Source organism: Podarcis gaigeae (assembly GCF_964106915.1).
Source record: "Podarcis gaigeae genome assembly, chromosome: 6".
Classification (NCBI taxonomy): Eukaryota; Metazoa; Chordata; class Lepidosauria; order Squamata; family Lacertidae; genus Podarcis; species Podarcis gaigeae.
Genome location: NC_139682.1, coordinates 7819429 through 7847362, shown reverse-complemented (window position 1 = coordinate 7847362; position 27934 = coordinate 7819429). Strand labels below are relative to the sequence as shown.

At 46.8% G+C, this 27934-nt stretch overlaps 1 protein-coding gene across 11 annotated transcripts in view; it reads right to left on the bottom strand.

Annotated features, from left to right (window-relative positions):
* KCNQ2 (potassium voltage-gated channel subfamily Q member 2) overlaps positions 1-27934 on the bottom strand; it is a 146457-nt gene that overhangs the window by 85550 nt on the left and 32973 nt on the right. For all 11 annotated transcript variants that reach the window (XM_083744204.1, XM_083744203.1, XM_083744206.1 and 8 more), the window contains exons 2-5: positions 12207-12297; positions 8167-8293; positions 5692-5867; positions 5292-5417 (exon numbers count right to left, since the gene is read on the bottom strand). In XM_083744204.1, coding sequence (XP_083600330.1) covers positions 5292-5417; positions 5692-5867; positions 8167-8293; positions 12207-12297 — 520 coding nt within the window. The remainder of the gene's footprint in view (positions 1-5291; positions 5418-5691; positions 5868-8166; positions 8294-12206; positions 12298-27934) is intronic.

Here is a 27934-nt window from a genome sequence, read left to right as displayed (position 1 = left end):
GCCACAACAGTCCTCAAGGACAAAAAAGGCAGATTCATTTTCGCTAAAGGGACACTAGATGGCAAAATCAAACTGACAATCGGCTCCATATATGCCCCAAACACGAAACAATTAGAATTCTTCCAGAAGACACTAAACAAATTCCTCTCCTTCTCTGAAGGGGAAGCAATCCTAGGAGGGGACCTCAATCTAAATATGAAAGGTTTATCCCTGAAAGATATCCACCCCACAACCCCATGGGCAACCTTCCTCCGAAGGAAACCCCCAACAACTAGGAACTCTTACAAGTTACTAAAAATGCTAAAAAACAGGGGTCTCTATGACATTTGGGGTGAGCAAAACCCGGGAGACATCAGCCATACATTCCAATCAGGACGCCATGATACAGTGTCCAGACTGGACAGCATTCTACTCACACAGGGTCTGATCCCCTCAGTGGAATCAACAAACATAGGTAACATTAAAATCACAGATCACGCCCCAGTAGAAGTCATCGTTAAAATAGGAGAAGGAACACAAACCACCCCATCATGGTCCTTCAGTCCCATCCTAACTACAAACAAACAAATTAGAGAGAGCCTCACAAAAACCCTCCAAAACTACTTCAAGGAAAACGATGTAAACAATATAACAACCCCCCTCCTATGGGATGCAATGAAAGCGGTCACCAGAGGAGCTTGCATAAAAGAGAAAACATTCCTTAAAAAACAAACCTCCTCAAAAATTAGCAAAATAGAACAAGACATCACAGCCCTCTCATCACGCTACAAACAAACAGGATCTAAAAAACTCCTCAAACTTATAGAACAAAAAAGGAGAGAACTAGACTCCCTAGAAATTAACAAAACAATGATCAACATTCTATACTCTAAACAACGTTTCTACGAATATGGAGGGAAAAACTCCAGATTACTAGCAAATAGATGTAGGAAAAAAGCACTCAAAACAAGAATACACTGCATCACCAAAAAAGACGGCAACATAACATTCTCCCCCGAAGAAATAACCTCAGAATTTGCAGAATTCTACTCCAACCTATACACCTCCCATAACCCACCAGAGAAGGAAATCAGAACATTTCTAGCAGGACTGACCATGCCTACCCTAACTGATGAGGAACAGGAATTCATGGACAGCCCTATCACCCCAGAGGAAATAGATGCGGTCCTCAAAAACCTGAAACCACACAAAGCCCCAGGCCCAGATGGCTTCACAGCAGAATTCTATAGGAAATTCAAAGAACCCTTGATGCCCTACATGACCCGCCTATTCAACGACATCATAAAAGGGGCCCCCATCCCCAAAACCTGGACCCACTCCAAAATAGTCTCCATCCCAAAACCACTAAAAGACAGCCTCAAAGTAGAATCATACCGCCCAATCTCATTAATAAACCAAGACTACAAGATATTCACATCAATCTTGGCCAACCGCCTAAAAATCTTCCTACACAAGTTAATAGCCCCAGACCAGACTGGTTTTGTCCCTGGCCGCAATATAACAGACCCCATCAGGAAACTACTGAACCTGATCGAACACAGCAAGGCAACCAAACTCCCATTGACAATTATGTCCCTAGACATCCTCAAAGCCTTTGATTGCTTGGAGTGGAAATACATATTAGCAGTACTAACTAACATGAAATTTGGCCCCAACTTCCTACAAATCCTCAAACAAATATACTCCCAAGCCTCAGCAAAATGCAGAACTAACAATATGGATTCTAATACTATAGCTATCCAAAGAGGCACGAAACAAGGATGCCCACTGTCTCCCTTCTTATTTATCCTGGCTCTGGAACCCTTAGCAATCCGCATCCGAGCAGCCACAGACATCAAGGGAGTGGAAATAAAAGGCAGAACCTATAAATTAGGGCTCTTTGCAGATGACCTAATGGTCACAACACCAGACCCCATAAGCACAGCAACCTCCCTAATCAGAGAACTCAACACATTTGCAATGGTGTCGGGCCTACAGGTAAATTTTACAAAGTCAGAAGCAATGTGCTTCAACACCCCTCCTCACACCCAAAAAGAACTCACGAAGGTCACCAAAATAAAACTTTGCCACACCAAGTTCAGATACCTAGGAGTACAAATAACCAGAAACCTCAATAAACTGTACCTCCACAACTACAAGCCCCTGTGGCGACAAATTAACAAAGACCTAAAGAGATGGAATAACACAAATTTCACTCTCTCAGACAAAATAGCCATGATCAAAATGATCACACTCCCAAAACTAACCTACCTATTCCAAACCCTCCCAATCTGGATCCCCTCAACCCAACTTCGCAGTTGGCAGAGAAAACTACACTCTTTCATCTTCTCACATAAAAAACCAAGAATAAGCCCCAAATACCTGCACCTCCCCACCTCAGAAGGAGGATGGGGAATCCCCAACATAGAAGCATATTACAATGCCAACCAAATACGCCATATAATCCCATATATACTAGAAGATGAGACAAAACAATGGGTACACCTAGAGAGGGACACAATTGAAAACACCTGCACCACAACATACCCACTCCTCCCAAACAAACTAAAGAAAATTCCCACAACACTTAACAGGTACACACAGACCATGCTCAAAGCATGGAAAACACAAATAGGCAAACTATCCCCAACCCCATCCCCACTAATCCCCCTGGCGTACCACCCATTATTCTACCATGCAGCACAAAACCTCCAGACAAAAACCTGGCGAACCAAAGGCTTATATCGCCTAATAGACTTTTATAAAAATAACAAACCCTTGTCAACACAAGAAATACAAGACAAACTAGAAGACACCCAAATGACCTGGTTAACACAACACCAACTACATGCCTTCTTAAACAACCCAACAGTAAAATCAGCAGCAACTAGGCCCCTGACAACCTTCGAAAACCTCCTCCTAACAACAAAGGGAAATGGTAAAGGGACGGTATCCGCAATATACAAAATACTACTCCAAAATCCCGCGAATCCCCTAGACACAATCAAAAAACAATGGGAGAATGACATAGGCTATGAGATTAACCCCACTCAATGGACCAGAATGTGGTCTAAACCCCCCTTTAAATCCATATCAACAAAAAGAAAAGAACTCACACTGAAACTCACCTACAGGTGGTACCTAACACCAAGGAAACTAGCGCTAATACACCCAGGAACCTCACCAAAATGCTGGAGAGGGTGCACCTCCTCAGGCACATACCTCCACATGTGGTGGGAGTGTCCCAAAATTCAACTATTCTGGACAACAGCCATACAAGAAATATGTAAAATAACTAAGCAAGTAATAGACATCACCCCAGAATTGGCCCTACTAAACATCTTCCAAGACAACAATGCCCATTTACACCACAAAGAACTTATAACCCACCTGCTCTCAGCAACCAGAAACATCATAACCAGACACTGGAGAGACCTGTCAGGAGTAAGCATGGATCAGTGGTACCAAATAGTATGGGAAACAGCCCTACTAGAAAAATTAACTAATAAACTGAAACTGACACGGGGACAAACAGAAGAAGACGCCTTCACCCCGGTATGGCTCCCCTTTATCACATACACAGCCCAACAGGACAATGACAATAATCCACCAACAGCATACAAATCAATATGGCTAACCTGATCCAAAACACCCACCCACCTCACTCACACACGAAAACAAAGATCACCACAGCCAATCACAAGCAAACAATCACACCCTAAGCCAACCCCAACCTCTCTCACCACCAAAGGAACACAAGTGAACAACACAAGCAACGCTGACACCAAACTCTACATACATTAAACATAATAGAAACACCGCCACCCGACCCCACCCCCATCCATCCTCCCTCTCCCCACCCCCCCTTTCTTTTTTCTTTCTGTTTTCGTCTCCCCCTAATGCCTCAACAAATGAAACGGATTTGTAAAAACGTTACATGGAAGAAGAAGAAGAAAAAAAATACGAGGCACTACACTTCTGTAAAACAAGAAAATCCTTAATAAAAATATTTTTTTTAAAAAAAAAAAAAAAACTTGGGAGCCTTTGGAATTTTGAATCGTTCCTCCATCTGTCGCTTCCACGCACTTTGCAATGAAAGCCCAAACTCCTCACCTGAGCGAGATCGAGAAAAACAGGGGAAACAAAAGGGTAACTGCATCTGCCAGAGAACCTCGCTAATTGCCACTTTGTTATTCTCTTAATCCGATAATCTGCGCACAGGAAGACAAAGGCAGAACAAAAGCACCATCTCGCCTTGCTTCTGTACAAAGCTCACAAGTATTCACGCTCTTTTAGCAGAGAGTCTTCGTTAATTTTACAAAGCACACTCATGACTTCCGGGTTTGCAGTGTTTAGGTTCCAAGTTGTTTGAGTACTAAGGCATAAGAGAACCAAAGTACCACTGTATCGGCTATTGGCAAGCAGCCTGAAAGAGATGCTCAGTTCATACCATTATCTCACACCAAGTTTGGCCCTCAAAAGAGTCTGAAAGTGCAAGCTGAAATCACAAGAGAAGGAGGAGCAGGAGCAGATATCCACATCATGCAAGGCCAAGGTTGGACCCATCATAGAATCATAGAGTTGGAAGAGACCACAAGGGCCATCGAGTCCAACCCCCTGCCAAGCAGGAAACACCATCAGAGCACTCCTGACATATGGTTGTCAAGCCTCTGCTTAAAGACCTCCAAAGAAGGAGACTCCACCACACTCCTGGGCAGCAAATTCCACTGTCGAACAGCTCTTACTGTCAGGAAGTTCTTCCTAATGTTTAGGTGGAATCTTCTTTCTTGTAGTTTGGATCCATTGCTCCGTGTCCGCTTCTCTGGAGCAGCAGAAAACAACCTTTCTCCCTCCTCTATGTGACATCCTTTTATATATTTGAACATGGCTATCATATCATCCCTTAACCTCCTCTTCTCCAGCCTAAACATGCCCAGCTCCCTTAGCCATTCCTCATAAGGCATCGTTTCCAGGCCTTGGACCATTTTGGTTGCCCTCCTCTGGACACATTCCAGTTTGTCAGTGTCCTTTTTGAACTGTGGTGCCCAGAACTGGACACAGTACTCCAGGTGAGGTCTGACCAGAGCAGAGTACAGTGGCACTATTACTTCCCTTGATCTAGATGCTATACTCCTATTGATGCAGCCCAGAATTGCATTGGTTTTTTTAGCTGCCGCGTCACACTGTTGGCTCATGTCAAGTTTGCGGTCAAGAAGTGCATAAGAAACTAATATTTCCTAGTGCTTAAGCCTAGGGCTCATAGCAGCTACTTCACTGTCATGGCAAGAAATTGACCTCAAGGGGATACTCACCAAGCCCCACCAGAGTGCATCTGCGTAGGTGTCAAAGTGGTCGTTTTCTCCCTTCTCAGCCAAGTACACCAGGAAGGAGGCTAGAATGAGGCAAAGGAAACCAATATACCAGGCAGTGATCAGCTCCTGCAAAACAATGAAGGAGAAAGAATGGAACAGCACGTCTCAAATACAACGGTTTTTCCATAATGCACAGAGAAGCCTTTGCAAAACAGGTGCCCTCCAGATCTCTGGGACTGCAGCTCCCACAAGTCCTATTTGCAGCAGCAGAAATGTTTGCTCATTTTTTAATGCTCTTGTGACGATCGGCAGCCACGGTTGATGGGAAAGCGGCACGCAACTTATTAAATCAAATCAGGCTATATAACAAGGGCTGATTGCACAGGCCTCTGCTGCTCACCTTGCTGTGGGCATATACCACCGAACCGAGAAGCTTCCAAGTACCTCCTCGGCGGTCCATTCGGATCATGCGCAGGATCTGCAGAAACCTCAAACTTCTGAGCGCAGAGGTGGCAAAGACATTCCCCTGGGACCCAGCAGCCAGCACAGCGATGGAAGCAATTAACACCATGATGTCTGTGTATGGATAAGCAAGGATGGAATAATAATAATAATTTAATAATTTATTATTTATACCCCGCCCATCTGGCTGAGTTTCCCCAAGCAAGGGTTAAAAACAATACAGCATTAAATATTAAAAACTTCCCTAAACAGGGCTGCCTTCAGATGTCTTTTAAAGATAAGATAGCTGCTTATTTCCTTCACATCTGAAGGGAGGGCGTTCCACAGGGCGGGCGCCATTACTGAGAAGGCCCTCTGTCTGGTTCCCTGTAACCTCACTTCTCACAATGAGGGAACCGCCAGAAGGCCCTCGGTGCTGGATCTCAGTGTCTGGGCTGAATGATGGGGGTGGAGATGCTCCTTCAGGTATACAGAACCAAGGTTCGTTTAGGGCTTTAAAGGTCAGCACCAACACTTTGAATTGTGCTCGGAAACGTACAGGGAGCCAGTGCAGATCTCTCAGGACCGGTGTTATGTGGTCCCAATGGCCACTCCCAGTCACCAGTCTAGCTGCCACATTCTGGATTAATTGCAGTTTCCGGGTCACCTTCAAAGGTTGCCCCACGTAGAGTGCATTGCAGTAGTCAAAGCGGGAGATAACTAGAGCATGCACCATTCTGGCAAGATAGTCCACAGGCAGGTAGGGTCTCAGCCTGCATACCAGGTGGAAAGAGAAGAAAGGTTGTTTTTATTATTTGTATTTATATTTGTACAGTGGAACCTTGGTTCTTGAACTTAATCCATTCCGAAAGTCCGTTTGACTCCCAAAACGTTCGAAAACCAAGACACGGCTTCCTATTGGCGCAGGCACCCCGGAAACAATAACCGACAGCCTCTTCAGACGTTTGGCTTTTGAAAAACATTCCAAAACCAGAACACTTACTTCTGGGTTTTTGGTGTTCGGGAGCCAATTTGTTCATCAATTAAGCCGTTGAAGAACCAAGGTTCCACTGTATTTGTGTACCTTCTCTTTGCAGAGTATAACATTTTCATTTAATCCAACTTTTTCTGCGCTTCCGTGTCATTTTAAGCTTCCAGGTGCATGTTATGGGCCAAACAACATGTCACATTAAATGCTTCTTCCACATTTGGGAGTGTTTGGCCTCGTCTAGATGTATCACTAGACTACGGTTTCGTGTCTACATGTTTAGGCTCCTCCTGATGGGGAAATCTGTCATATAGTCAATTCATACAGTCGGGCTGGTGGGCATGGTTTGGTGGGAAACAGCCTCACTGGCCAAACTGGGACCCACGCTGGGCGAAATCTGGCCTGCAGAGCAGCGGTTCTCCAACCCTGCTCTATCCAGACAAGGAAGAAGCATTCTCAGAATTCAAGGACCCATTTCAGGCAAGAAAAATCCATTTGGGGTGCAAAGCACTGTCAGTGAGAGGCGCAGCAATTCATCTCTGTGCATTGTTTTCCACAAGAACAAGTACTGAGGCTCTGCAATTATTACAACCTTCTGCAATTTTTTAAGCCTTCAAGTTGGCTAGGCCATGGGTAGGCAAATTAAGGCCCAGGGGCCGAATCTGGCCCAATCGCCTTCTAAATCTGGCCCATGGACGGACCAGGAATCAGTGTGTTTTTACATGAGTAGAATGTGTCCTTTTATTTAAAATGCATCTCAGGCTTATTTGTGGAGCATAGGAATTCATTCATAATTTTTTTACAAAATATAGTCTGGCCCCCCACAAGGTCTGATGGGCAGTGGACTGGCCCCCTGCTGAAAAAATTTGCTGACCCCTAGGCTAGGCATTATGCAAGCTCCTGTGGGCACCGACAGAAAGGATCCACAAGGCTCTCGCAATCTATTACTCTTTAGATCAGAGCTTTCCAAACTGTGTGTCACGGCACGTCAGTGTGTCAGCTGCATTGTGTAGGTGTGTCGCGCGAACACTCTTATAAAGGGGTTGTTTAACCTCCGGTTTGCTAGTAAAACTGAATTACGGTGTTGCAAAATGATGCACGTCTAAAAAGTGTGTCGCCAACATGAAAATTATTTGTGTTAAGTTGTGGGTGAACATATCAGACGACACAGCGATTCTTCAAAACAGCTCTTGTTTATTCATAGGCCAGAACAGAACTGAACTGATGGGTTCAGCCAGCCTGCTTATATAGAGCTCCACTACAATGCTACAGTAGCAACTTTCTGTCACTAGCCAATCACTGAATGTCACTTTCAATCCCCTATTTGCATATGTGGACCTGAGTGAAAACTATCTACAGTATCCCCCTGCTGGTCCAGGGTGAGAACTTCAGTACATAACAATTTGCAACCAGAAGCTGCCAACTCAGCCAAAAAGCCCTTCTTACCGATGACACAGAAGGGTTTTCGGGCAAACTTCAACCTTCCTCTCCAGCCACGGTATCGGCAGCAGCAGCCGGCAGCCCAGATCCTTACAAAATACTCCACACCGAAGACCACAATGGTGACTATTTCCTACAGCGAAAAAAGTATGATAAATCCAGCACGGCGACACAAGAAAGGTAATCCTTTAGGATCAGGGTGTTCCCAGAAAGGGACTTCATTTCCAAATGCATCGCGAAGATATTGCAAATGGGTTGCAAGCAACAGGTTTTTGTTGTTGTTATTTATGGTTGCTGCTTTTGTTTATTGCTGGTGGGGGCGTTTTTTGCTTACTGTATTTCCCCCAGAAAATCTGTCTCAAATGGGATGGGAATACAATGCCAACATCATTGCATGGCACTGGAGGGAAAACATGCATGCATTAGAAGCAACAAGCCCACAATAAACTTTCATCTGGAAGAACCCTTGGTTTTGCTTGTGCACTTTTCTTCCCCCAGAGGTCAGTTCCAGAAAGAAATAGATATTTTTTGGACTAATCCACAGCCAGGGTGTTTTCTACCTCCATGTCTTAAAAACCCCATTTGGAGAATATATGTTCGCGTTATTTATTTATCCATAATCAAATGCAATTCAGGACACGGGTGGCGCTGTGAGTTAAACCACAGAGCCTAGGACTCAGAAGGTCGGTGGTTCGAATCCCCGCAACGGGGTGAGCTCCCATTGCTTGGTCCCTGCTCCTGCCAACCTAACAGTTCGAAAGGACATCAAAGTGCAAGTAGATAAGTAGGTACTGCTCCGGCGGGAAGGTAAACTGCGTTTCCATGCGCTGCTCTGGTTCGCCAGAAGTGGCTTAGTCATGCTGGCCACATGACCCGGAAGTTGTACGCCAGCTCCCTCGGCCAATAAAGCGAGATGAGCACCGCAACCCGAGAGTCTGTCATGACTGGACCTAATGGTCAGGGGTCCTTTAAAGGTAAAGGGACCCCTGACCATTAGGTCCAGTCATGACAGACACTCGGGTTGCAGCGCTCATCTCGCTTTATTGGCCGAGGGAGCTGGCGTACAACTTCCGGGTACAAATGCAATTCCTTCACTTAAAAAAATAAATAAATCTACAGGTAGCAATTTTTTTTAGTGGATTACCTTTACGAAGTGTCATTAGGGGACACGGTCAGGGAGCCAGTATCCTTTCCTATATCCTCAAGAACCCAGGAGCTCACCCCATGATAATTTGCTATCTCTTTGTTGGTGAATGGGTGTAATTCTCCAGTATCTGATAGGAGGTCCCGTGACCAAAGCTGGCTATTGCTTTCATGGAAATCTTGTCATTCCCTTTCTCCCGTGGCCACAGAGGTGAGACTGTCAGAAATATCGAGCTTTCCTCCCCATATTTCCTCTCTGCCGCCCATTGCAGTTCCTCTGATGAAGATCTTAATGTTATTAGCAGGAAGCATCAGAAGCCACAAAGCATTCTGGGCAGCCTGCAAAGTGTCTGCGTCAGCAAGAATCCTGCTAGCTATCACTCAACCCGCCACCAGCAGCCTAGGAAGCAGTGCAGAGGAAAGTCAAGCTGTTAAAAAGATGCAAAACTAGTCAGCTTTGTGTCAGATCACATGAGCACCACGGCACACGTCGTGGAGGAAGAGAGCACTGCTTTGATTCTATGAATTCTGCCGTTGTCCCTACCCAATCATCACACAGCGAGGAAAGCGGGAAATTTAGAAACTATGAGAAGCCAACAGATGCAAATTCAGACATTTGTGACTGCAGCTGCAATGTCCATTTCTGAGATTTCTAGATACCCAAAGCAGTAATGGAGGCTAAACTCTCCTCTTAAAGGATATAGCAAATATAAAATTCAGCTTCAAATAGTTGATTTGATTTCCCCAACAGTTCCGTATGATCTTTAAGCTTAAAAGACCAAGAGTCTTTCAGTTTAAAAACCAAGCGCAGTGCTTTCCAGTGGGTAATGCCAAGAGGCAAGGGGCACTGCAGGTGTCAATCACTATCGGGCTTTGAAATGCTGGTATCACTGGATCAAGTTCATCCATCTTATTGAATTAACTGAACTCAATAGTTTTCAGTGGATTTTGAATAAACGTGCAATTAATTGTTACTGTTTTGAGTTTCATTGTGGTATTTTCTTCCTTAGTGAGTCCTGCATACCACCATTCTGAATAATGTTTTTTATAGGGTAGGGGGCACTAGGGGGTGAGTTTGTGGAACCAAGGGGGCACACACACACCCCCCAAAAAAAATAGAAGTTTGTCCAAGAAACACTTTGTCAGGACTGCCGCTAGGTCCCAGCTCACAGAGGACCAACGCCCAGTGGATGTTATATACAAAAGTCTTTATTAAAGTTTAGTTTCCATTTCCAAGCTCTGGGCGCGCAGACCCACGTCTCGACGCTAGACCGGCTAAGTCCCCTCTGACTCACTGCTCCACCCACACCAGTTTCAGATTCTAGCCCGGCTCCACCTCCTACGCTGTTCTTTCCTTCGCTGGGTCCTTCTGCCCTCTGGGGTTCCCTCCTTCCTGGACTCCTCTGACGCTGAGCCTCCTGAGTCTTGCCCCTCCCTCCGGCGGGCTTTAGGACCTGGCTCCCTTCCCGGGCTCCCCGCTGTGCCGCGCTCCTGTACATTTGAACTTGGCGCGCGCGCCCAGCCGGTGACTTTCCTTCTGACCGTTTCCCCGCTTCCTGATGTGGGCGTTGCCAAACCTGACTCCTCTCCTCCCTCTGGTGGTGAGGACACTGGTCCCGACTCCTGGGACTCCCCCTCCCCACTGCGCTCTGGTGGAGACGCTGGTCCTGATCTCCAACTGCTGCTCAGGGACTCCCCGCTGGCCCCTTCCTCCTGGGGCTTCCCCCCTGGAGCCCCCCTCGCTCTGGCCACCGGCGCTCCCTTCTGTGAGTCCTCCGATTCGCTAGAGAGGCTTGTGGAATAACTCTGGCCACTGTCACTGCCTGCGCCCCCCTCGTACTCCTCCTCCTCACTCTCCATTTGCTCCCCCTCCTGTGTCTCTCCTTCTGAACCCCTGACACACTTGTATAAAAAGTCAGAAACACATGTAAAAGAATGCGCTTGGAGATGGACTAGAAATCCTGCCAAGTTCAAAATCAACTTGATTCATATTCAATTCACCCGGCAACTGCGGGAACTGCTTCATGGTGTGGTTCGGGGATATCTGAACTGATTCAGTGAACTTTGCCAAGCTGAACTCATTCAACCCAAGCAACGACCATTTCGGAAAGCCACTTTTGCCCTCCCAAAGGAGGCTGGGTTGCAGGCTTCACTCCCCCTCCGCACGATTGAGGGAATCCCCGGCAGCGTCACCCCCTGGACAGCCAATCGGCTGGATCAGGGTGAGTGGCCCGCCCCATTTATCGCTGGCGCAGCGATAAATGCCGGGGATCTCCCTCTTTTGCCGCCTCCAGCTACTCCGGTTTCCCACCCCCCCCCCCCACCCTTTAAGGTTTTCATCTTTGACCTTGCTATGGACCTCGGTTGGTCGCCATTAAGGGGCCTGGTAGGAATTTTTTCCACTTGGCAAATTGGCACCAGCCACTTGGTTTTTCACCTATCTCATAGCAAATCGTCACAACTTTCTCGAAATTGGCGGTTAGGCTATGGTATTGCTCTGTAGTTGGAAGAGGGGAGGTAGTGCCATCACCTGCCCCGTATATTGAAGGGTAGTCCGATAAAGGATTCCGGGGTGTGTGGCCCTGTCCAAAGCCTATGGAGGTGAGGGCCTAAGGCACGCCCCCAATCGGTGACCCCGCGGGAGTTCCTAGTTGATGCGCATCAGCAGGACTCCCCCTACTGGTGGTTAACCCTTCCTGGATTTCAAGCGGACAGGCTGAAGCCGGATATAGTCGGTTAGGACCAATGCCTAAGCCAATACCAATACCGCTCATCACCAGTAACCAATAAAGCTGTGGCCCATTAACCTTAATAATTGTGTCATGTGTCTTTATTTCCACTGGGGGGGGCGGGAACTCACCACACAACTTCATCCCTGAGTTCTGTGCTTTGCGTTTACTCACCAGAATGTAAAGGGCACCTTCAGAACTGTCCTCATACTCCTCGATGGTTGAAAAGACGGAGAGCACCAAGCAGGAGAAAACGAGTAGAAAACTGAATAGTATTGGGCGGGGGTGAGGGGAGAGACAGAAAAAGAAATGGTATTAATGTTGCAGCTGACATTGCTCCCCGTCCTGCTTTTAACCTGTGTTGTCTAACCATTGTCTAACGCTGTCCACCCAGGGTGAGGCTCAAGCAGTGGTGTTGCTTCAGGTCAAAAGCCTATATGAGTGTTTTCTTTTGCCCAGTTCACTGCCTCCCCAAATAGTAAAGTTGGGTGCTAAGCATTTTAAATGCTGGTTAATTGAGAAGGCTTTAGAGGTGCAGGAACCCGTTCGAGAAAGAAATGTGGCAACTTTGGCCCAGGATGAAGTTTCCCTTTAGTCCCCCTTTTCAACTCCAAGAATACTCAGAAGAGTAGGCCTACTCAGCTCAGTTATGGAATCCAGTGCAACAGCCTACAGAATATTCCCTGGGTGTGTGTTGTCAGATGAGTTCAGAACAACATTTTAAAAACTACTCATAAATCTGACACGGTGAAGATGGAAATGAAAGTCAACTTTCAGCTGTATTACTGTCACTTTCAAGGAAAGTTGGGTCACCACAGCCAGGCCCATCTTACCCATAGAGGTTAGTGGTGCGGGGTGCCAAGTTCTGAAGGGCATCAGGCAAGAGTCCGGGGAACACCGAATGAACGCGCTGAGTGAATGAGAGTGCGTGCGCTGCTCCCGCAGAGCATCAGTTTGGTTTTTTTCCCCTTTCAGCCTGCAGGCGCCAAATTCTATGGACACCGTGGCACGTAGCGGCCAGCTGAGCCGGGAGGCACCACGTCCAGCCTCCGCCTCTTCCCCGCCGATAGAGCCGCCCTCCAGCTGCTGCTGCCCACCTCCTCTAGCCCTAAGGTCGACAACTCTGGGAAAGCGGGGGCGCCAGAAGGGTGCTTTGCACCACGGTGTCGGATATGCTTAAGACAGCCCTAACCACAGCTCTCCTTTTTTTTCCCCTCAGCCCATTTTTTGAACTGTGAGAAGCCCATTTCCATACATGTGGGTTATTATAAGAATCTTGCGGCAAGAATTTTGTGTCTGAATTCCCTTGTTTTCCTCTTCCCTCCCCATCAGTTCTTCCTCTTGTGCTATGTCTTTTCATATTCTAAGCCTCAAGGCAGGGACTTCCCTATTTCTGTTTATTTATAAACCATTCTGGACGTTTTTCTGGGTGAACAGTAGAGCATAAATACTTTGAAAGAAAGTCTAATACCATCTTCTGACACATGGAGATCTCAAACAATTTGCCTGCTGTGCTGAGACGAAATCCATCCAGAGTTTGCTGAAACTAACCTGACAAGCAGGTCGAAAAAATCAACAGACAGGAAGGACAGCAGGTCAACAAGCAAGCTGGCCTAAATTAATTTACTAAAGATGGAAGCGCAGCCCTGAGAAAGCAAGCCTGCTTAGTAACAAATGGAAAAACCTCACATTTTGTAACAAGCATTAAATAATTCATCCCTCTGGCTTCAACCATGCGCTGCCGCTATTTCAATTTTGAATATTTATAAGGCTCTGTATATCTGGCTGGTGTCATGACATTTTCTACGAGAAAATGGTTAGGTTTCTTTCTATGAAAAGGGGGGAGAATTGGATGAAGGATGATGACAGTTGCCTTTCCCTACAGAAAAAGCCATCAACGGAGCAACAGGTAGCCATCAGTGCAAACACAGGGAACAGTATTTTAACTCTGATAGGACTTGAAAAGTTTGCAAGCCTCCTGGAAGTGTGCAGGCAGAAGACGACCACTGAATGTTCTTTTAAAAAGCAAAGGCACACCTCCTGTTGTGTTTTCTTCTTTTTTCTAACATTCTGGATAGAATGTCAGGTTTCTTACATTCTGGGGCACATGGGGCGTTAGGGGAGGGGTAGCACCTCTCGCAGGGGAACACATCCTGGGGTTGTTTGTCCACCTTTGGTCCTCACCCTGCACTCAGCTCTCGCCTGTGGCTCCTAGAAGCTGCCAGCATGCGACAGCAAACACACCCCAGGAAACGGCTTCAACTGGCCAGCTAAATCAAGTGAGGGTAGCCGATGGCTCAGTGAGTTGGAGACTCCCCCTGCATGCGAAGATAGGCTCCTGCAGATTGAGTGTGCTGGGCCCAGGGGTAACCTGTGAAACACGGTCCAGGACCGGACCAGAATCCAAAGGTTCTGCTAGGAGTCAGTCCAACAGGGCCAAAGCAGGACACAAGGCAGGAAACCAGGCAAGGACAGGGACAGGATCTCAGGCAGGATCTAGCATGCAGCAATGTTGCTCCCGCAACCTGGGGCAGGGTCTGACAGCCTTTTATCTTTGTTGGGGTAACGGCTGGTTCTGATGCACTGGCCACTCACCTCCCTGTCTCGCCCGAAGGCAAGCACTCCTCCTGCAAGTACTCAGCTCTCTCCTTCTCTTAGACCTTAGTCTCTGCAGCTCAGGAGATGTTGGTTGGTTACTAGACCCAGAGGCCGCCTCAGGCTCCCCTGACCCAACCTGTAGTGGAGTAGGTGTAAGTGATGGCCCAGCTGGAGGCAACGAGGTAATCCCTGCATCTGGAACCAGGGCAGGCTCAGGCCCCTGACTTGGCCCACCTGGGGTTTGTTGCAGGGGAACCTGTGCAGACTGGAACGCTTCAGGATCAGGCCCCAGACTTGGTTCAGGTGATACCTGAGACAAAGGATCCAGTGCAGACTGAGACTCCTCTGGTTCCGAGTCTGAGCCAGAGTCCCAGGCCAACACATTGAGTGACAAGACCAAGAAACCAGCATGATCGAGTATTCCAAACAGGACCGTCTTAAGCATATCCGGTGCCGTGGTGCAAAGCTCCCTCCAGTGCCCCCCACCATTTCCCAGAGTTTTTTTAGGGAGGACAGTGCTGCCGGTGGGGCTGGAGGCGGTGAGGAAGAGGCGGAGACTGGACGCAGCACCTCCTGGCTCAGCTGGCTATTTTGTGCCACGGTGGCCATGGCAGACGGAGGCTCTGGGTTGTGTTTCGGTGCGGTATGGCAGAGGTGGACGAGGGCGGCGAGTCAATGCCGGGAGGCGCCGCGTCCAGCCTCCGCCTCTTCAATGGCGCCCTCCAAACTTGGGGCCCTGGCGCCCCACACCACTAGCCTCTATGGGTAAGACGCCCCTGATTCCAAAAGGGCTGGAGTAAATTTATACAATATTTGAAAGATTTTTGTAAGCAATTAACATCACTAGCAGGGTTGTCTAAAGACTTGTCATGAGAAATTTTCTACCTTTCTATATTTACAGTGGTACCTCAGATTACAGACGCTTCAGGTTACAGACTCCGCTAACCCAGAAATAGTACCTCGGGTTAAGAACTTTGTTTCAGGATGAGAACAGAAATCGTGCAGCGGCGGCGCAGCAGCAGCAGGCCCCATCAGCTAAAGGAGAGCCATTCCATTAGCTAAAGGAGAGTGCCTTCCTTCAGCAGAGAGCCATTGTGGTGTAGTGGTTAAGATAGGTGGGCTCGTAATCTGGTGAACCGGGTTCGCTTCCCCGCTCCTCCACATGCAGCTGCTGAGTGACCTTGGGCCAGTCACACTTCTCTGAAGTCTCTCAGCCTCACTCACCTCACAGAGTGTTTGTTGTGGGGGAAGAAGGGAAAGGAGAATGTTAGCCGCTTTGAGACTCCTTCGGGTAGTGATAAAGCGGGATATCAAACCCAAACTCTTCTTCAGGTTAAGGACAGTTTCAGGTTAAGTACGGACCTCCGGAACGAATTAAGTTCTTAACCCGAGATACCACTGTATTTAAATTTTGAGCCATTTTGTAATGTGTGTAATTAGAATTGGAAAGCGTACAAACTGCAATGACATAAAGGTTAATTTTGAAAGCCATGAGGTGGGAGGAAAGGAAGTTGATAGGCACTAAAGACCCAGGGCAGTAAAGTAGACAATGATGTGAAATGGAAGGGGGGGGTCCAATAGTCAAGAAGGCAGTTTCTGCCCATGCTCTAGAGGGAAATGAGGGGCAGATGGGGCTCAACAACCTGGGAAGGGAGCCCATCTGGGAGAAGGAAAACTCTGCTCCCAAACCTCCTCTGCCTTGTGAAATATCTTCGGGAGAAGAAAAGGCTAAAGACTAAAGCCTGCAGAAATCCGGAATGGAGTCCCTAAGATGGTTGAATGGTGCCTTGTTCGCCTCCTTCCAGCAATTTCTGCAGCCAAGCTGGTGACAAATGCATTGCTCTGCTTTCCTTTGCACCACATCAGCAAGGCTGAGAGGGGGGCTTGTCATCTGGGCAGCCCAGGACCTTTAAACTAGGGTTACCAGACATCCCCGGTTCCTGGGGACAGTCCCCGGATTCACCAATCTGTCCCTGGACAAAATCTTTCCCCGGATTTTAATTAATGTCCCCTGATTTATGCCTGGGGTCTTCCGGTGAAGCAACATGGTGGGTGCCATGGCAGCGAACAGCACCAGAGGTCCTGGCCACGTCAAAGTTCCAGCCAGCCAATCCGCTGGCTGGGGTGGGTGGGTGGGTGGCTATTTAAACCGAGGCATGAGCCAGAGAGCTTCTTTCTGGCTCACTTCCTCGATCAACGCTCACCCCGAAATTGTGAAGAGCCGCCAGCACTCTTCTGCTGCGGTCTCTGCGCACCCAAGTTGGTGGGGGCAAGCAAGGTGCTGAAGAAGAGGAGAAGCCTAGAAAAGAGCTTTGCTGCGTTGCGAGACAGAGAGAGAGAGAGACAGAGCCTTGTGTTTGTGTGTTAATGCGTGTTTTCCCAAGATCAGCGAGCGCCTTTACTCGATCTCTGCCCCCCCCCCAACCTCTTTTTTGGGGGGTGTTTGTGTATTTGTAGATGGGCTTCTTCATCTGCCTTGTGTCAAGGTGCACGCCTGACAACTTTGGGGTTCCCCCCCAAAAAAGGTCAAAAACTCTGGGCAACACTTTCCTAAAATAATAAGGCATGAATATTTTTTTTAAAGTATTCCCGGATTCCTTGAAAAAAATCTGGTAACCATACTTTAGATACACTGTCAAGGCTTGCACCCCAGGGAGGTCACTTTGGTGCTACTAACACTGGTTTGACTTGCACCGCCCCCCCCCCATTTGACTCCTCCCCCCCAGGCACACTCCATTGTCTCTCAAGATAGACAGGTGCCAAGAACTGGGATCACTGCAAATGAATTAAAGGATCATTAGCTGTGCAATCCAACTCCCTTGTGTGCCAGGTTTGGAGGATGGGAGTGGATTAGGCAGAGGTGTCTCTGGAAAGAGGAGCAGCACCACCCAGGCACTCATGCAAGGAGGAGACATAAATTTGGGTCACCCAGCCCTTCCTGACCTAGATATCCATGCAAGCAATTATTTGGGATTGGGAAATGCACTCAGCAGCCGAAGAAAAAAACCGGAGCAGAAAGCAAGGGGGAAAGAACACACAGAAGATGGGAAAGGGGAGGGAAAAGGAAATGAGCGAAAGGCTACAAGACTCGACAGCATTTTAAATAATTGCAATACTCCTGTCCTCTAAGGAGTTCAGAACAGCTTAAAAAGGATTCTCAAGAAGTCGTTCATCCAAGCAACATAGCATCTGCCTTAGAACTATTTCAGGGCTTGCCGATTGGAAGGTTGGCGGTTCGAATCCCCGTGACAGGGTGAGCTCCCATTGCTCTGTCCCAGCTCCTGCCCACCTAGCAGTTCGAAAGCACACCAATGCAAGTAGATAAATAGGTAACGCTGCGGCGGGAAGGTAAACGATGTTTCCGAGCGCTCTGGTTTCTTTCATGGTGTTCCGTTGCGCCAGAAGCAGTTTAGTCATGCTAGCCACATGACCCGGAATGCTGTCTGTGGACAAACCCCAGCTCCCTCGGCCTGAAAGCAAGATGAGCGCCGCAGCCCAATAGTCACCATTGACTGGACTTAACCATCCAGGGGTTCCTTTACCTTTCTTTGCCGTATCACAAGGGGACATCCTACCAACTCGGCAAAATCCAGAATTTGCACTGTCACCTGAACCTGTCCACGAGAACTGGCACAAAATGGGGTGCCCGAATCAAATCATACGCCTCCAATCATATCAACGAGGGGAAATATAATTTCAGATGGAGAAAGGGAAAGTATTTCGAACCAAAGCAGGAAGCCTGGCTTAAGCTACTTTAATTGACAGCAGAGCAAAAAGAAGGAGAGACGATAACGAACAGCCCAGGAAACAGAGTATACCAGCAAAGGGCATAAAGGATGGAATTAAGAAACATAATGCACCAAGCAGTGTATCTAAACAAGGCACATATTTCAGTATGCAGCCCTCTGGTTTATATTAATAGACAATAAATAGATCAGATATACTATAACATCTATAGAAAGCAGTATAATTAAAAGAGCCGGTTCCATTTGTATTTCTCATTCTCCAAAGAGGCAGAAGCTCTGAAAGATTAGCAATGCATTTCCTAGCAAACCACAGAGCAGGGTAAGATCTTTAAGCCGATGGCATTTGGCAGCATTTATTTGGGGGCAAGGGAGTTTTACACTGAAGTTGCTACCACCTTTCTGCATTACAGTGGTACCTCTAGTTATGAAATTAAGTCATTCCGGAGGTACGTTCTTAACCTGAACCTATTCTTAACCAGAGGCATGCTTTCGCTAATGGGGCCTCTTGCTGCCACTGCACCGCTGGCGCACGATTTCCGTTCTCATCCTGGAGCAAAGTTCTCAACTCGAGGTAACTCTTCCAGGCTGGCGGAGTTTGTAACCTGAAGCATTTGTAACCTGAGGCTACACTGGAGCAAGCTTATAAAATGCCGCTCGCCTATGGCAAGTAAATATATCCCCAAGGTGACCAGGCAGAACAGTTTTTGTAAATTGGAATACAGAAGCACTTGTTTCTTCTTTTCAGGATGTGGCTCTGCAGATGGGCCAGACTACTGGTTTCCACGGGTCTTCTTCTTTCTTTCTTTTTTGCAAGGCTGCACCAGGAACAATTTAATGTCAACGTATTTTATAGCTAACGTACAAGTTACATATAGATGTGCCTATATTTTTATGCAATGCTATGCCGAGTTGGGGAGGCCTTGTTGCTAGATTGCAAAAAGAAAAGAAAAGAAAGCCACGGTTGCAGGTTTGATCCCCATACAGGACAGCTGCACATTCCTGCATTGCAGGGGTTGGACTAGATGACCCCTCGGGGTCCCTTCCAACTCTACAATTCTATGATTCTATGATCTAACGAAAGCAATGCCTTAGAGGCTATTATACCCGTCTCTATACGTAGGCTTATTTATTTATTACAGTGTTATCTCTGGATGCGAACGGGATCCGTTCCAGAGCCCCATTTGCATCCTGAAGCGAACGCAATCCGTGTCTGCATGTCTGCGCGTGGCATCATTTTGAGTGTCTGCACATGCGCAAGTGGCAAAACCCAGAAGTATCGCATTGCGTTACTTCCGGGTCGCCACGGAGCACGACCCGAAAATGCTCAACCCGAAGCTACTTCAACCCGAGGTATGACTGTACATTAATATACAGTGGTACCACGGTTTGCAATTCACCGCTTCTGCACATGCGCATAACGTCATCTTGCACTTCTGCGCATGCGCGAGCTGCGAAACCCAGAAGGAACCCTTTCCAGTATTTCTGGGTCACCGCGGGATGTAACCTGAAACAATGTAACATGAAATGGATGTAACATGAGGTATGACTGTACCACCTTCATCTTTGAAAGATCTCAAGGACGTGGCCTCCTCCTCCCATTTCATCTTCACAACAACCCTGTGAGGTAGGTTAGGCTAAGAGATGGCGACTGGCCCAAGGTCACCCAGGGAGCTTCATAGCTGAGTGAGTATTCAAACCCTGCTCTCCCAGGTCCTAGTCCAACACTGCAGCCCTTGACCTCTCTGGTGTTGCTATGGTAACCCAGTGCCCCTGGCACCCTTCTCTCAGAACATCCAGACATGCTCCAAGCACAGTATAATTTAACCCAATATAATTTAACACAGTAATTTTTTAGTTGGTCGAGTACACGGAATTAGCAAAACTGACACATAGGATTCGCAGTCAGGAAGAAACAAAGTACCAAAAAGAATGGAGTAAATTTATGGCCTATATAAGTGAGAACTGTAGAAATTTGAAGACGTTAGCAGGACTGAGATAATTCTTATGTCATGGTTTAGTCTTTTATTAATGGATCTGTGAATTAAGGAGTGGAATAAGAAAACCTGCGGAAGGGAAGGAGTGAAGTCAACAGCTCTATGGAGCATAAAGTAAGATAGATGTAAAAAGACTTGATATATTTGTTTGTTGGTGTTGGTGTATTTAAAATGAAAACTTAATAAAAAGCATATTTTTTGTTTTTTAAAAAAAACCCAGAGTAATTTAATTTAACACAGTATAATTTACACCAACACAAATCACTACAAGGTTAGTGCTCAAAGACAAACGTGTGTTTATTACTGTTATGTGGTCTGTGTTTGCCTGAGCTTGAGTCTGGACTAAGGATTCTGAGCCCCTGTGTTCTGAACCGATACATGATATCCAATCACAGAACATTTCTGGATTTGGGCCTCTGCCATTGGCCCTTGAACTCTAAGTCACGATTCGCAGCTTGGAAGTTTAGACAGCCAATCACGTTGGGAGTGGGAGTGGCCCAGGCCTTCAGAAATGTATATAAGCAGTTGCTTTGCCCCTGTTGTCCAGCTCTGTTAGTTTAATAAAGGTTCTTGCTGTTATCACTCTGTCTTGCCTCGTGGGAACCCACCTACAATTACCACCCCAGGTTCCCAAAGAAGCATTGCCTATTCGCTCCTGAATGCATTGGTTTGAGAAACAAACAAAAAAAATTCCTTCCAGTAGCACCTTAGAGACAACTAAGTTTGTTATTGGTATGAGCTTTCGTGTACATCCACACTTCTTCAGATTGGTTTGAGAAAACGCACTTTCATCTCCCAGGCCACTGTATGGGAAAAAAGTGGTCCCTGAGAATTAAGAATTCCACCAACTCTGCCTATTAGGCTGTCTGTCATTATGCTATGTTATTATGTTTTTATCACTGATGTTCTGTAATTTGTTCTTAATGTTGTACACCACCCTGGGATCTTCTGAGAAAGCGCGGGATATACCGTATTTTTCACTCTATAGGACTCACTGGACCATAGGAGGGGGAGAACAGGGGGAAAAATTCTCCCCCTCTCTGCGCAGCACCTCTTCAGCGAAGCGGCAGGAGAAACGGAGCCCCTTCCATTTCTCTTTCTCCTCCCGCTTCACTGAAGGGGCGCTGCGCAGAGAGAGAAAACTGTGCAGCGCCTCTCCAGTGAAGCGAAGCCTGGAGAGCAAGAGGGATCGGTGTGCACCGACCGCTCTCGCCCTCCAGGCTTCAGGTGGCTATCCGCAAGCCTTCGGAGCGCAGCGAGAGTTCCCTGCACTCCAGGGGCTTCAGGCGGCTTCAGCGAAAGCAACGAGAAGTCTCCGGAGCACGGGGGGAGCTCTCCCTCTGCATTTCGGAGAATTCGCGTTGCTATCGCTGAAGCCAAGGAGCCTGCATTCGCTCCATAGGACACACACACATTTCCCCTTCATTTTGGAGGGGGGAAATGTGTCCTATAGAGCGAAAAATACAGTAAACTGGAGGAGGAAGAGGAGAAGGAGAAGGAGAAGGGAAACTTCAAGTTTGTATGGAAGGCAGTGCGCATTAAAAACATAGGAAGCTGTCTCATACCGAGTTGGATCATTGGTCTATCGAGCTCAGTATGTCCTACACTGACTGGCAGCAGCTCTCCAGGATTTTATGCAGGGTGTCACTCCCAGGCCTACCTGCAGATGCCAGGGATTGAACTCTGATGATCTACCACTGAGCTATGGCCCTTCCTATCTGCAAACATTCCACAACAGAAACACCAGAGGGAGACATGAAAGTCCCAAGGCATAGAATAAGAATATGTGTTAGTAATTATTATGGATTTGAATGTTAATAAAAGAGAAGAGGTTAGTAAATGAAAGAAGTTAATATTATTAGAAATATGAATTTGGAGAACTGTTAAACTGGGGATGTAATAAAATTCAGTCAGAGGGGATTTGAGGAAGTCAGTTATTAATGTAATGAAATTAGGAATTTGAAGCAATAATTTTTTCTTTGAATTTTTTTTTTGTTGTGGGTTTTGTAATGTTTTTCTTTTTTCATTTTGTATATGATAAATTTGAAAATCAATTTAAAAAATGGGGGGGGGAGAGAAAGAAAGTCCCAAGGCATGTGTTCCCTGAGGGCATGGGCCACCATCTCGCCCCAAAGCTGTCCTGTCAATAGGAAAACGATTCCTGTCATATTCAAACCAACAGGACTGCCGGCTACTTGCACACTGCAGAAATTCAAGCATGGAATTTTTGGCCCAGAGAATGCAATTCAGGGCAGGCAATAAAGAAGGTGAAGCTGACATTTACAAGGTGCTTGCAAAACTCCGGCTTAATTCTCCCAAACCGGCATTATCAGCACTTTGGACGTTTATAGGCAGGCTAGAATAATCAATACCTCGTTAAAAAATCCTTTGCATAGATTATAAGTCCAGAAATTGGGTGCATTTTTAATTTATTTGTTTGTGTGCTGGGTCTACATCCAGGAGCCAAACTGGAACTCTGCCCTGCATTTCACTGAACCATAATGTTGTGGGGATTAAGAGATTGTCCAAACTTGGAGTATCAACTTCCTGAAGAGAGAGATCGCTGCCTCTCCTATTGCCCATCATGCACATTCAGACACACCCAGAGCAAAGGCTTAGAATGAAGAGTTCTTGGTGATCACTGCACAACCGCAGTCAAGAGACTCCACAAAACTAGGAACGTCTGAAGCTCTGGGATAGCTCAGATGGTAGAGCAGGAGACACTTAATCTCAGGGTTGCGGGTTTGAGCCCCCCCCCCCCCGTTGGGCAAAAGATTCCTGCATTGCAGGGGGTTGAACCGGATGCCCCTCATGGTCCCTTCCAAGTTTAGAATTCTTCTGAAGAGCCCCTTGTTTGCACTTAGAGAGGGACCATTTGGTCCCTATTTGACTGCCCTTGAGATATCTGAAGATGGCTTTCGTATCTCCTCTCAGTCTCCTCTTTTCCAGGCTAAACATACCCAGCTCCTTCAACCATTCCTCATAAGGCTTGGTTTCCAGACCCTTGATCATATATATGATCATATATATGCAGGTTTTGGTGTCCTCGGGTGTCTTCCCGTGTAAAAGTTGGGGTGTCTAGGCGACGTTTCGACGAGGTCTCACTCGTCATCTTCAGGCTGGTGCTTTCGGCTTCTTGTTACTGGAACAGAGCGGGATCTCAATGTTTGAGTTCCTATAAATACTGTAGAGGGGGTGTGGTGTCTAGCCTCCAATGTTCTGGGCAGAGAGGAAGTTCCCAGGCTAGTGTGCCTTTTCTTCTTTTGTTCCTTAATTACTTGAGAGATACCTTGAGTGATTTCTTGAGTCAAGATATCCTGTCTTGACACAAAGACTTTAGCAACTAATCCTCACCTAATGACCCACCTAAGTGGTACTCAGGATATCACTCAAGAAATCACTCAAGGTATCTCTCAAGTAATTAAGGAACAAAAGAAGAAAAGGCACACTAGCCTGGGAACTTCCTCTCTGCCCAGAACATTGGAGGCTAGACACCACACCCCCTCTACAGTATTTATAGGAACTCAAACATTGAGATCCCGCTCTGTTCCAGTAACAAGAAGCCGAAAGCACCAGCCTGAAGATGACGAGTGAGACCTCGTCGAAACGTCGCCTAGACACCCCAACTTTTACACGGGAAGACACCCGAGGACACCAAAACCTGCATTCCTGTACCCGTGAAAATCTACGAAAGCAAAGATCATATATATATATATATATATATATATATATATATATATATATGCAGGTTTTGGTGTCCTCGGGTGTCTTCCCGTGTAAAAGTTGGGGTGTCTAGGCGACGTTTCGACGAGGTCTCACTCGTCATCTTCAGGCTGGTGCTTTCGGCTTCTTGTTACTGGAACAGAGCGGGATCTCAATGTTTGAGTTCCTATAAATACTGTAGAGGGGGTGTGGTGTCTAGCCTCCAATGTTCTGGGCAGAGAGGAAGTTCCCAGGCTAGTGTGCCTTTTCTTCTTTTGTTCCTTAATTACTTGAGAGATACCTTGAGTGATTTCTTGAGTGATATCCTGAGTACCACTTAGGTGGGTCATTAGGTGTGGATTAGTTGCTAAAGTCTTTGTGTCTTGACCTCTTGAACTTTGTGAAGAGTTTTCCTGAGAAGATGGCTGTATTGCACTTAGTTGTGCTTTGGCTTGGCTTCGTGTATAGGGGCGAGCTGTGGTTTTGTGGCTTGTGTCAGCCAGATCTGTGTAGGGATTGCAGGGGGGTGCAGCATCCGGAGGTGCCACCATGGATTGGCTACTGGATGGTGTCAGTAATTCATCTGTGGAGAGGGTCTGGGTTTGGGTCTGGTGTGGTTGATTGGTGTTGGCGTTCTGTGTGCCTCTGGATCTGGTGTCAAGAAGCCGAAAGCACCAGCCTGAAGATGACGAGTGAGACCTCGTCGAAACGTCGCCTAGACACCCCAACTTTTACACGGGAAGACACCCGAGGACACCAAAACCTGCATTCCTGTACCCGTGAAAATCTACGAAAGCAAATATATATATATATATATATATATATATATAGGTTGATCATATATATATATATATATATATATATACACACACACACACACACACACACATATACATATACATATATATACACATATACGTTCCAACAATCATTTAACATAACTTCTTATCTTATACAATATTTTAGACTTCCGCCAACAACCTCTGAAGACTGTCCGTTCTTTATCGCTTGTTCTGCATTTCTTAATTTCTCTATTACCTTTAATTGTCCTTAACTAATAATTATTTTCAAAGTCTTCCTTGCAATATTTCACAAAGTCCTCCATACAGAACTTCTTGCAGTCCTACTAGCGTAATCTGTTTATTACAATTGCTTTTCAAATAATTCAAATATTTACTCCAGTCCTCTAAGATTCTCTGATCAGAGGCCCTTGATCATCTTGGTTGCCCTCCTCCAGCTTGTCAACCTTCTTAAATTGTGGTGCCCAGAACGGGACACAGTATTCCAGGGGGGGTCTGCCCAAGTCAGAATAGTCTGCTTCCCTTGAGCGGGACACTATACTTCTCTTGATGCAGCCTAGAATGCCAGACTAGATGGGCCATAGGCCTGATGTAGCAGCCACTTTTCTTACCTTTTCCAGAAACCCCCTAGTTACAGCACCCATGGCGTACTATTGTGTTCAACGTTGCTGGAGTCACAAGACAGAGAAACCAGCAGGAGAACACTTCAGTCTCCTAGGACATTCAATACAAAATCTCAAAGCAGTTGTCTTATTACAAAAGAATTTCAGAAATAGACTTGAAAGAGAAGTTGCTGAATTACAACTTTTTACTAAACTGAAAACTATGTAGAGACCTGGTCTGAATAGGGATATTGGATCCTTGTCTCATTAAACATGCTAAAGCTAATTTGGTCATCTGCATGCCATCCCTTGCTTTTTCCTGTAGGACTAATTGAACTTGTTAACAGTCATCAACAGGTTTACTGTACCCATTGAGCCAATCACCCATCTCCACGACCCTTCTGAGAAATACTCCACCCTCCCACTATATAGAAGGGTCTGGTGACTTCTGTTTCAGTGTATCTGAAGATGTGTGCATGCACACTAAAGTTTATACCCAAAACAAACTTAGTTGGTCTCTAAGGTGCTACTAAGGGACACGGGTGGCGCTGTGGGTTAAACCAGTGAGCCTAGGGCTTGCCAATCAGAAGGTCGGTGGTTCGAATCCCTGCGACGGGGTGAGCTCCTGTTGCTCAGTCCCTGCTCCTGCCCACCTAGCAGTTTGAAAGCATGTCAAAGTGCAGGTAGATAAATAGGTACCGCTCCGGCGGGAAGGTAAACGGCGTTTCTGTGCGCTACTCTGGTTCACCAGAAGTGGCTTAGTCATGCCAGCCACATGACCCGGAAGCTGTACGCCGGCTCCCTCGGCCAATAAAGCGAGATGAGCGCCGCAACCCCAGAGTCAGCCACGACTGGAACTAATGGTCAGGGGTCCCTTTACCTTTAGGTGCTACTGGGCAATTTTTAAATTTTTTTTGGTTGCTGGTTCCATTAGCATAAGGATTTTTCTTTGTGCAATGGAATGCTCCTTCCCTCTATTCCCCTTAAAGCTGTTCAAGGGGATTTCCCAGATTTCGATGCACCGTGGATTTTTAAGGAGATATTTATAGAGACCATTTCAGGGTACAATACGAGGTCTTGACAGCCACAGATTCTGCCCTGGCAAAGCCTGGCATTTAATATAATGAAACCAGAAACCAATTTCCGATGTTGTTGCTTTTTATTGACACATTCTGAGTCCTCGCTGCCGTCTTCGGTACCTTGAACACTTGGAAGGTGTTCGCTATATGGTTATTATTCGAAAAGATTATTCTGCCTATCAAACAAAGTGTGTTATGAAGCGGATCAACATAAAGAGAAGTAGGCGCCTGGCAAAAAGCAGGCAGCATCTGGTTTCGGCTTCAACCTCCAGGCTCCGATGCTGCATAGGGTTTGAGAACAAGCACGTACGTGCAGCTCTGGGAGCATTCGTGGGGGGAAGCTGACAAGCAGAAGCCAACACAGGCTTATGGTGCACATTAACCAAGGGTCAAATCCAGAGCTCAGAGGAGGGAGAGAGCACAAAGCAGCAAGACTCCTGGGGAAAATAAAAGGCTCAGTCCCTAGCTCCCAACGCCAGCTGGATCTACAGAGTCATATTTTCATCATACCTCTGGACATAAAGTTAGCAGAATTCTCCTAGCTAGCAAGATTACGCAGATGAACAAGATAGCAATGGCTGCCCACCATCTACCAGACTAAATTCAAAGTGCTGGTCTCGTAGCTGGACCGAGACTCCCCTGAACAAAAGACGCGCTGTGCTCCATCTCAAAGCAACAGAGGTGCATGAAACGAAACCATCCGAATGCTGCCATATGTTGGAAAAACGCCCTGGGAAGGTTGCAAACTTCCCTAAGTCTCCAGAGCGTTCCCCGGTGGCTCTCTCTGGTTGTAAATCTTATTCGGTCCAGAGCGGCTGGTAATAAGCGACTCTTCTCTCCTGAAAAGAGCACGCCAGTCTTCTGGCATATCATAGCAGAAGAGAGACTCAATCATAGTTCTAAAACTACTTTATTTACAGTCTTATATACAGAGACTCCATCAGTACGTCTGTGCTCTCTGAACATGGCTGGGATGCGGGAGTTGCTGTGGGTTATACAACAGAGCCTAGGACTTGCCGATCAGAAGGTCGGCGGTTCGAATCCCCACGATGGGGTGAGCTCCCGTTGCTCGGTCCCAGCTCCTGCCAGCCTAGCAGTTTGAAAGCACGTCAAAGTGCAAGTAGATAAATAGGTACCACTCCGGCGGGAAGGTAAACGGCGTTTCCGTGCGCTGCTCTAGTTCACCAGAAGCGGCTTAGTCATGCTGCCACATGACCCGGAAGCTGTATGCCGGCTCCCTCGGCCAATAAAGCGAGATGAGCGCCGCAACCCCAGTCGGCCACAACTGGACCTAATGGTCAGAGGTCCCTTTACCTTTATACAGAGACTGCATCAGTATGTCTGTGCTCTCTGAACACCAGTACAGAACTGTGACACACAG